General features: G+C 42.7%; 1 protein-coding gene across 1 annotated transcript; it reads right to left on the reverse strand.

The window, feature by feature from the left end:
* Positions 1-211: 211 nt before the first annotated feature.
* On the reverse strand, positions 212-4,967 carry LOC148017103 (uncharacterized). The gene is made up of 8 exons (XM_087662860.1): positions 3,042-4,967; positions 2,162-2,389; positions 2,000-2,065; positions 1,800-1,868; positions 1,629-1,700; positions 1,164-1,394; positions 987-1,071; positions 212-820 (listed from the first exon to the last, which is right to left on the reverse strand). The coding sequence occupies exons 1-8, from the start codon at positions 4,176-4,178 to the stop codon at positions 783-785; spliced, it is 1,926 nt and encodes a 641-aa protein (XP_087518986.1). The 5' UTR covers positions 4,179-4,967; the 3' UTR covers positions 212-782.
* Between the last annotated feature and the right edge of the window lie 6,217 nt (positions 4,968-11,184).

Genomic DNA, 11,184 nt, shown 5'->3' on the forward strand with positions numbered 1-11,184 from the left:
CGTTGAAGAACCATTACTATAAACCTTCAACTGGGAAATGGCATTTCACAAAAATACAACTGAAATTGGCAGAGCTTTATCAATCCTAAAACCTCATCTCCGAACGTTTAGAGGCATTTTTTCCAGTTTCTGCAATTGGCTTGACTACACACCTTGATGATTTGTAAACGCTCAGGAGAACTTAACACCATAGAGGACTGCGAAGAGACTGTAAAGAATCCAATATCTGTTATGCCAGACAATAAAAACACATGAGAGCTCTACACAAAGCAAGGCAGAGAGCCCATATTTTTGCATGTTACATTTAACATGGGTTGGAGGTTGTGGATGCTTCCAGGCAGTACAAACAAGAGAACGAGCTCTACAATAGGGGAAGAAAGAAAACCCGTGTCTCTGATCTGTTACACATGCCACATGGTTATAATATATATATGTCTCACACTAGCATTGTCACAGGAATCTAGATGGGATTATCCAAGGTACAGGGAGCAGGCATACAAGACCTTCACTGTTTTCTTCAAGGTCCTATGATGTCCTCTGGAGGTTAAATGAATTTGAGTGTTCAACAAATTTGTTGCTGCCATCAAGAACAATGGCAATCTCTGAGGCCTGGCTCTACATCACCTGGGCCTGCTATCAGAAAAGCTTTGATCTTTTTGCCTTGAGGCTTAATGAGTAACACGAAGTCATTCATAACAGTGTATTTACTGTGTTGCTTGAAGTCTAGCGAATCTGTTAGCATATTTAATCCACACCAAGCAGGAGGGTAGGTAGCGGGTTTGTCAAAGCTCAACTTTCAATTGCCCATGAAGTAACTGCCCTGTGCATCAAAGCAACACAAAATCTTGAATGGCATGACACAAGTTATGCACATCCCTTTATCATAGGGGAAACCCTCCTGCAACATGGCTACTGTGATATTTCACACCAGATTTTGCAGCCTCTGAAGGCCTTTTTGCATGACTACTAGGACTAATGTCCAGTACCTTGAAGAGTAGTAGTAGGGGATGACCCTTGCCTGCTTTGAGGGAACCTCATTTGCACGACATTTTGTAATTCATCATCCCAGACCTGCAGTCATTGACAATCACATGAAACTTGTAACCAGAGGGAAATAGCAAAAGGTCAGCAAATGGAAATAGAAAACTGATACAAATCCATACCTGGGATACAGGATCTCCAAAAGCTTCCACTGATGTTACTGGAGTGCTGATTGTTCTCCTTAATGTAGGATCTGATGTGAAAGGGTGAACCTCTGCGGGTGGGCATAAACCACCTACTTGCAAGGAGGGTGGTTGTGGTGGTTGCTGATGAGGATGAGGAAGGAGAGGATGACTGTTGGGATTATCTGGAGTCAACAGGAAGGGCTGAGGAGGTGCTCTGGCTGGAAGAGCCTGCAATGTTTATTCAACACCATACACAGATTATATACAACAGGCCTTCCCTTTGCAGAGTCCAGACCACAAGGACTATCATAAGGTCCATGTCCACTTAGGCTAGTGCATTATCCTGCTACCATTTAGAATAATCTAGGATGCTATCTATCTTAAAGCTCTATGCTCAGATCAATTATCAGGAAAATGTAAGAAAAAGTCTAACAACAAAAATTCAAGCTCAAGAGAGCTCACCTCTCTCGCAAAAATGCTATCGATGTTGAATTCCAGCCTTGGATTGACTGCAGCAAGCTTCATAGACAAAAACTGCAATTCATGAAAAGTGTTACACAGTCAGGAGTTTCCAAGAAAAGCACCACATGTTTCTCCGTTTGAATTGTTTTTCCTCATAAAGCCGTGCCTCACCTCTACTTGTCTTTGCAGGGATTGAACATAATTGATGATCTCATCTAGCATGACTGCTTTTCCAGTTACCTGATCACATAGCCCAACAAGTTTTAGGCATCTACAGGACGTGCATTGAAATGCATGCTTTAAGTTGATTGCTACAGCACTCAAAATGTGGTATTTGACAGGAAATGCTATGCAAGCAGAAGCAGTCTCACCTTGCTACAGCCCGGCACTAAGTCCTGCAAGTATTTCATTCTTTCACTGATCTTCTCTCTCCGAACCTGCATGTGACATGTATACAATAGGAATAGATGGAACCATGAGATGATCATATCATTGACAGATTAAATGCCTAAGGGTACAGGCATGATGGTTACCCTCTCAGCTAAGCTATGACTGTCTGTTGCTTGACCTCTTCTTGCTCTGACATGGATATAGTCAGGCTTTGGTGGTTCGGGAGGCTTCGAGCACTCTTTCACGGACTTAGGAGTAGACTCACCAGAGTTAACACTATTGCTTTGTTCCACGTTTGGCTTGGATTCGTCTTCTGCACCAGTATCCCCACCCTTGAGACGTTTGCCTTTGCCCCCATTTGATTCAAGATCCTGCAAAAACGCCATAAGTTTTAACTTCTGCCATCTACGTTGAACCCTACTCGACAGAGACGCTGACCAGCTTAAAACAGAGCCTAGCTTCAAATTAGCATGCCTGCAGCTTGCTAAGTACTGCTGAAAGAAGCAAACTCCAAGCCAAAAAACTTATTCGCATACTTCTCACAAGGTGAAGGAAATTATGATACAGTGACACGTCTTCCTGCTTATTTGAAACATATAAATGGCGCATGCAAGGATGAGGGAACACTAAGGGAAAGGGAAAAGCGTAGTAATTTGCAAGAATGGGACACACGCTGGAGGGATGGATGCTAGTAATTGCAAGAATGGGACGCACTCTAGAGGGAAAGGGAGAAGCGTAGTAATTTGCAAGAATGGGACACACGCTAGAGGGATGGATGCTAGTAATTGCATGAGGGAACACTAAGGGAAAGGGAAAAGCGTAGTAATTTGCAAGAATGGGACACAAGCTAGAGGGATGGATGCTAGTAATTGAAAGAATGGGACGCACTCTAGAGGGATGGATGCTAGTAATGCAGGTGCTTCTACCTGGAGAGAACCTAGCACAAAAGGCACAACCCCCATAAAGACAGAAAACTTGGGTTCATTTTTCATGCAGATACAAAGTGCAGGTCAAGTGCCACACCTTTCCCACGTTGGCAAGCCGAGCACCATTCTTCGATCTATCCTTAGTGCCAACTCTCCTTTTCTTGCCAGAAAGATCGTCAGCAAAGCCAGCCTGCACTGCAGCCCCAATGCCGCAGCCACTGCCATCTCGCTCACAGCTGGACGAGCCTTCCTGCCCTGTGCTCGCATCAGAGTCATTCACGGATGCGCAATGCTTTAGGCTGTTCTGAAAGGCTTCAACCTGTGATGGAGAACCAGTTGAACCTCTACACAGAGCATGATTTTGCCTGTCTACAGCTTCCAACCTGGAATCTTCCACCCTTGTTGACATTAATCCCTGCATTGAGCCATTATCTGGTATTGCATTGGATGCTTGGGCTCCACTAATGGACCGTGCCCTTGTCAGGTTTGCCTGATTGCTAATCACTTTTGAGTCTCTGCTCGTGGGGCCTGCGTGATCATTAGGGATATACCCTTGGGTGGGCTCCCCAAATGCCTGATTGCCAAAAGAAGAGAATTTAGATGCCCTTTCTGGAAAAGCAGGGCCTGAGGAGAAAGCTGCCAGAGGATGTGAAGCAGCATGGCCCAGAGCCAGGCCTCCTTTGGATGGATCAACAGAGAGGCCAAGATCATCAGATGGATTAAGGGAAGGGCCACCCGCAAGCCAATTGCTACTCAAGAGCTTCTCCATGTCACACATTGGCAGAGAACAGGGAGAACCCATCAAAGAAGAATGCCCTGCTTTCCCTGCTGCATTGTTTCCCATTCTTGCCATTGCATCCGGTATAGAGTTCGTTATGTGGCTGTTGCCGATGGCATTGTTTGCTGCAGTCATGTATGCCAGCAAAGAACCATTTGCAGCAAGCTTAGATGATGGATCAGCGAAGTTTGGGTCGACATAGCTGCTGCATTGCTGCATAGCTGCCAATGTGGATACCAGCCGTCCTTCGTCGGGGCACATAAAGAGATTGCTGAGCTTTTCGATGTGGGAAGGGGGGTTAGGCCAAGCTTGATGGGTAACAAAGTCTTGTGAGAATTCAACAACTGGAGTAGAGTAGCAATTAGTGTCGTTCATCCTTGGGATGCCAATGTTGGTAGTTAGTGAAGCCATAGCTGAGCTCTGAGTGTTTGGTTGAGTTGTTGGAACGGAGGCCATTATCTCTCAGGCTCTATGTTACCTTCTGTTACATAGTATAGCATATTATCAGTCTTCCTGCCAAATGCACCGTTTTTTGTGGTTTGCTCTCTCTATGTGCCTATCTGATTCACCTGCCATGAGCTGCATTCTGCTTCTTCGGGTGTGCAATGTGCACCTACGGTATCAGCACTCCCAGATAGCAAGAATGTGGAGCAATACCCTTTTAATTACTGTGTGGGATTGTGTGGGCGAGTGATGGTGTGAGAGCAAGATAGAGAGGAAGAGATACTATCTACAAAAGATAAGCGAATAAGCTGTAGAGATCAGTGGAAGGGGGCCCAAAGAGAGATGATGGGCAAAAGATTGAGCTCAGCAAATAGTGGAAGCTCTGGTGGAAGGATCCGATGATGGAAGAAGGGGAATAGCAACAGGCCCACAGGGGAATATAGACACAAGAGATTGGGTTTCTACAATGTCGTGAGATAGGAGCTGGGGTTGTTATAGTTTGGAGGCACAGAGACGTAATACCTGAGGCTGGGAACAGGGGAGAGAAAGGGAGGAGAGAGAGAGAGTGTGTGTGTGTGAGAGAGAAAGAGACCTTAATGTAAAGAAATGGGAAGATTGAACGAGAGCTATCTGGTGGCACTGTGTGTGGGAATGGCGGGTCTATACTACTATAGTATTGGTACACAGAGATCAATGGAGTACACAGAGATCAATGCAGCAATCAAAAGAAAGGACGAAAAGAAAGGAAGAGAGCTGAAGAGGATGTGTTAACAAACAGTAGCAGCGAAAACGATGTTGGTAGAAGAAAGCGATGCATGTATAGGTAGAGGAGAGAGAGAGGAGAGAGAGAGAGAGAGGAGAGAGAGAGAGAGAGAGAGGGAGGGAGGGAGGGAGGGAGCGACTGTGTGTGAGTGCACTGTGAACTCAGAGAGAGAGAGAGAGAGGAGAGCTGGTGGGGGGGGGGGTAAGGACTCGGGAGTGAGTGTAAGAGGGCTAGAGAGAGAGGGGGAGGGAGAGAGAGAAGAGGAGTCCTGGAGGGGCTCAGAGGGCCCGAGGGGTTGCCCGTCACTTTTACTGTTATATTCCATAAAGCCCTTTCGATCCCGGCCCCGCCAGCCGCCCGTCGCCCCGCCAGCCCCTGACCGCCTACCGCCGGTTGCCCTGCGCTCGACCCGGCCACGTGGACCCCGCACTCGCGCCGGCGTCCCCTCCGTTATGCTGATCGGCCTCTCCGCCTGCCGTTCCGTTCTTTCCTGGACACGTGTCTTCCGAAAAGAATTAATGGGGCCCATTGAAGGCGGGGCCCATTCAAGGGCCGCAGCGGGTGTGGGGCCAGCTGGATCCAGGGTATTCTTTTTCCTTTTCCTTCTTCTTTTTACAGCGCCTCAGTCAACCGTTGAAAGCCGGTAAATTACCCATCATGGTAGTTTTTTTGGGGGCTGCTCTTTTCCCGCCTTCCCGTAACTGACCTTCCATTGAAACGGTTTTTTTGCTTGGACAGAAAATGTATATGAATCCCGGTTTGCACTTGTTAACAATTCCCGGTTTCGGCAAACTTTTGGCCCTTATTTTTCAATGTCAAATTTTTGGTGGTTTAATCGTGAATCCCCACAAGCAGCATAAATTCTCTACAAATCCCTGTTGCCTAATCTGATCACACACAGTTAAGAGCTAAGAAATAAGATATTTTCTAGCACTTGGATTGGCCACCCCTCAAATGTGAAGAGTAAGCAAAGAGCCTCACCCCACCATAAGGGGTGATGGTGCGTCTAGGAGGAGATAGCATAGGCCGACAATTGCGGAGGAAAATACAAATACTAGAATTACTAGCTGGCCAAACTTACGCATTGCGAAATTTGTGACCTGCAATCACCATAATGCAAAGCTCGGCAATCGGTTGCTATTTCATAAACCACCAAACTTTACAAGCAAAGGACTCAAAAGTTGCACTAGTCGCCGATACACCACCTATCCTCCCACTTTTAGAACCCTCTTTTTCCATGGGGTTTGTGGCATCTTTGTGTAAAGCAAAGCTATCCCCACTCCTCCACAGTAGAGGGGCACACATAACAAAGGACTTAGGAGAGCCACACCATTGGATTCACCATCTATCCTCTTGCTATTAGAACCCTCTGTTTGCATGGGGTTTGTGGCGTCTTTGTGGGAAGTGAAGCAATCCCCACTCCTCCAAGCAAGGAGCATACATAACTTACCCCACATGCCCCTTGCGTGTGACCCACCCCTATGAAAGGTTAATAGAACTATGAAACGAGACTCGAGCAACATCCCCAATAAACACTACTGAGGTAAGAGTTGGATTTAGGCCATGTATCCCCCCCCCCCCAAATACAATAACAATTTTTGTTGCATTTTGAGAAAGGTGATTGGAAGGATTTCGAAATAGATGCATGCAAGTGGTTGGTGGTGTGATGCAATTTGTCCTTCTTCTCATCCTCAACTATCACCTAATTTTTTTCTAAAGGATTACTCATGGACAAACCATCAATCTAGATGACAGCAATTTTCTAGTTTGCTTATGCCTTTGCAATGAACATTGAAGAAAAAATTTGGGAGATGGCTCACCATTCAACTTTTAGCATTATGGCTATTTTTTTGTAACAATCTACTAGCTCTTGTACCCTACAAAGTGATATCTCTCTACAATCTAATGTACTTAAAGGGAAAAATCTTTGGACAGTATGGTTATTTTTGAACCTCATGATGGATTTGCATATCCTTAAAATATGGACAAATGGGTGTATAGCAAAAAGGGAGAGGAGAGACCAAAAAGAAGTAGGATTTGAACATACACTAACTAATAGAAATGCTCTATGGCTTTGAAGTTAAACCATAAATGCCCACCCAATTGCTCTTTCACTAACACCCATGCACTATAGAGAATGCATTTTACTCTTCCATGAGGCCACCTCCCTATCAATCCTCTTACCCCACCGTGAAATTTCTTTGTTTGGAGAAAATAGTAAAAGAATATGCCCTGAGTATTGATATCTACATCATGGGAATAGCTCCCAACATGGCCTTTCTTGGGTTCAATAGGAGGTTTTGTTGGTTCTCTTTTGCTCATCTTTTACTATTGGCTCCTTATTCTTTACCATTTGAAACCATACGTGAAGTCTCAATCTAGAAACCTCATCAACTTTCTTACCATGAAAAACATCTAAGTTTTGTTTTAACTCCACAAATATTAACCTCTCAATAGTGCACATAGGGCAAGGGGGATAAATTAGATTCTCAAATAAATAGTTATTTCCAAGCAATTTGAGAAGGGTGGAGAGGGCCAATGATCTTATAAAGAATCTATGAGGCTCTTTGATTGAAATGGGGGATAGATTTCGAGGCTTTACTGCACCTAAGACAAAAGACCATTACAATGCTTACCTTTGAAGCTCTCTTATTAGTCCATGACCCCTTATGTAGAATTAGCCGCATCAAATAAGAAATTTAAGGTGGGATGAGAACATTTCAAATTTGAGTAGACCTTTACAAACGCTACAAAGAATTCCAATTTGTGTCCCATCTCTTATTGAGCTTACCAATAACACTCAATAAAGATGTTAGCCTTGATTGGTTAGGCAAGCTGGATGAATAGAGGTCTCAGATCATCCTAATCTTCTCTTCTTCTAGAGGATATCCAAGTCCCTTTGGTTTAGCTGGTACAATTGTCTCGAGAAGTAATCTACAATCTAGATCTTGGAGGTAAAATCACAAGGGTCACCCCAAACCCTAATGCCTTTCCTATGTAATTTAGAGCCTTTCTTAGGAACTTCATAAGTAGGGAGGGGAATGGTGAAACTAAACCTTCTCTTCTTCCAAATAATATCCAACTCTCTTCAGTATTAACTTAGGATCTAATCGATATCTAAGTTTTTGAGGTAAAATCCCAAAGTTTACCCCAAACATTTACGCCTTTCTTATGTAATCTAGAGTCTTGCTTGAGGTCTTCCCAAGTAGGGAGGGGAACGGTGAAACTAAACCAAATGGAGTCACAAGCAAAGCAAGCCAACTCTATATGAGGTAGAGATATGATGTTTAAATGTCCTTCCACCCTACCATAATATTTCAACATGAAGGATAACTCTAAAATGGCACTTCTAATCATATATTAATTTTCTAATGAGTGATACAATGAATTTTTCTTATAAAAGTCCCTCTTTGGAATGTCAAATATTGCCTTGCCCTTTAGGGGAAGTGTAAAACACCTTTGGAGATTTGTGATGTTCAAATTTGAGGGTTGATGCACTTTAGGGGGTGCACCTATAAGAAGCCATCTTTATCATGTGCATTTAAAGGGTATTTAAAATACCCTTTACATACATATTATAAGGTAATAAATTTACCTCTTTTCTTGAGAAAGTTGTCTTTTTTCAAATTTCAATAAAAAAGCCCCTTTTGTAAACATAAGCATGTAAATTTAGACAAATTTCGTCAAACAAAATAATCATTTTGTTGATCCCACATGCTACAATTACATGTTTTGAGATGTCTACTCCCCAATCTTGAAAAACAATGGAAGGAAACACAAAAACCTTTAATATTTGAAAGGGATTAGTGAATCAAATTACATATATTTGCCATTTTTGTATAACCAAACCGTTTATACATTTTTGATTTTTCAATCTGGGAAAACGATGGTAGGAAAGATATTAGTATTTCAAAACTATATCACATTACATGTATTTGACATTTATGTATTATCAAAGTTTTTACACATTTTCACATATTTTACACTCATTTTTAAAGCCTTAAAGGCTTTTTGGAAAACTTGCAATTTAGTTTACATTAACCTTGGTCTTTCCACAATGATCTAGCCCAAGCCCCAATAAGCACTATGCACAAATATACTTTCTTGAACTTTCAACAATAAGACAAGTTTCTAAAGTGGCTATTTTTTCTACTCAAAATTGTATCTGAGTTGCTAGTCCCACAAATGTTAAAAAGTTGTAGCCTTGTATGAAGGCTAGAAACATTTTATCCAACAAGAAAAAGATCTAGCTAGTAGAATTACACTAAAGTACGATTTTTTGTGTGCAGTACAACCTCGCATTCTAACTACCATGTGGTGCTACAATATACTAAATGTCATTTTATGTATGCACCACAAGCCTACATATCTGTAATTGTTGTAGGACATGTAAGCACTTACACCATTCTAAATCACCTAATGAAAGTGGCACCCATGTTTTTGAAAGTTTAGTGGAGTTTCTAGGAGCTCCATATTCCACTAGCCCCATCATACATGTATGCAACTTAATACAACAAGAAACAAGGAAATGCAAATTGGTTGTTGTTGGATCATGTCAACATGAAGAAGGAAGTGCATCAATGTAGTCATGGGGTGGAGGTGCCATTATGGTCTCATGTTTAGTTCATGTAGAGATTTAATGTACCAAAAAATGGAATATTTTAGTGTGTGTTACCTTGCCATGGATTATATGAAGAATGTTCATGTTCTATATTAGGACTCTAATACTAGGACATGCTCTTAAGGATGTCATTTATCACTATTAGACACAACAAATGAGTCAAATAGAAGGGAATTTTAACAAGAATGCCCTGAAATGGGGGTAATCCTAGCTTGAACAGAAAAGTGTGTGTTTTATCCAAGAGAATTCATAGACAAAGGATTTTGTTTAATTTGGCCTTGAACACATGCCCAATGCACATAATACTTAGGATTTACATATAGTGAACTCCCTAAGGGCATGTTTCTATGCCATATTGAATGTAAGTTTTTGCAATTGCTAAAGAATGCATTAAAATGAGAAAAACTCGTGGACAATTTGTTTCTAGAATTTTGGCAAGCTCCAAGTTATATACTACAATTAGAGAATATTTGTAAATGCAAGGCCAACATTAGTGTTGAAGGGTCAACAACATGAAAATGAGGCCTTTAATCATACTTTTCCATCTTGATTCTCGGGTGTGAAGTTGGGGTTGTGCTCAAGAAGGCATCTAAAAAATGGTTACTTATCCCCTCTCATTTTTAAAGTGTTATCTTTGGTATATGTGTTGGGGGTAAAGGTGCCTCTGCCTAGCCGCCCGTGTATTACTACACTGACAGTACCCGCCACTGCACACTACAGGTGGTGGGCACCCGTCTCACTGTCACTTTATTCTTTATTCTTTTAGTGGCAGTTTGAATAAAGGAAGGCCCGGTCACACATTGTGACTATTGGAGTTCCCATTTGTGTCTCTCTCTCTTCTTGCACTTGCTCTCCGCCATAGCTCACTTCCAAGGAAGCTTCGATCCTTCTCAACTTTCAACTGGTATCAAAGCTTTGGATTAGAGCTTGATCATGGAGCTTGGCCCGGCATTACTTCATCCCGGATTGAAGACCTAGAGCTTGGAGCTTCAATGCCAGCCATGGCTTCTTTCTCCTGAGGTAAGATTTCATCTCCCGCCTCTCCCCGGCCCTCTTAGGCTCTTTGCAGGTATTTCTTGGCTTCATTGGGCACCTTGTATGCCCCCATTCACCCCCTTATCCTCAGCATAACCAGCAGGACCCACAATCATCTCACTTTTTTTTGCGCCTGTTCAAAATCTGGCTCAAAAATCCCATTTTTTCTCATATCTCGAGCATCTGGAACCTGATTTAGGCAAGGTAAGAGTCTAACTTGGGGTTTTGGCATGCTCCGGACGCAATGGCGATGTCAGATCTTGTGAGTTGATTTACAATAAGAAAATGTCATGCTCTTAGCTTATGTGATACTCCCGAGGCTTGGTATTTGATGCCCAGATACTTTGGGGATGTTTGCCCAATGTTTTGAGATGAACTGGGACTTAGTTTGAGCTTCCATAGCTCGATTTATGCAGGGATTTATTGCTATATATTGTTTGGGCAGCAACGTTTTATCAGGGATGGCTTGTGCATAATGCTCTTTGTTGACATTCGGGTGTTATGTTGGATGTATTGATGCTTGGTCATCATGGTTTATGCCCAGATATGCTATTTGAGAGCTATTGAGCCTTGATTTGGACGTGGACACTTTGTTGTTT

Source organism: Lygodium microphyllum, chromosome 22 (assembly GCF_053477565.2).
Source record: "Lygodium microphyllum isolate KBCC chromosome 22, Lygodium_microphyllum_v1.1.10, whole genome shotgun sequence".
Taxonomy (NCBI): domain Eukaryota; kingdom Viridiplantae; phylum Streptophyta; class Polypodiopsida; order Schizaeales; family Lygodiaceae; genus Lygodium; species Lygodium microphyllum.

Bases quoted from the DNA above. Each gene is read 5' to 3' on its own strand.
- LOC148017103 (XM_087662860.1), bottom strand. From the start codon at position 4,178: ATGGCCTCCGTTCCAACAACTCAACCAAACACTCAGAGCTCAGCTATG. The intron at 1,072-1,163 runs GTATGGATTTGT...CAATGACTGCAG, and splicing joins TTGGAGATCCTGTATCCCAG to GTCTGGGATGATGAATTACA. The intron at 821-986 runs GTACTGGACATT...TTTGATGCACAG, and splicing joins CCCTACTACTACTCTTCAAG to GGCAGTTACTTCATGGGCAA.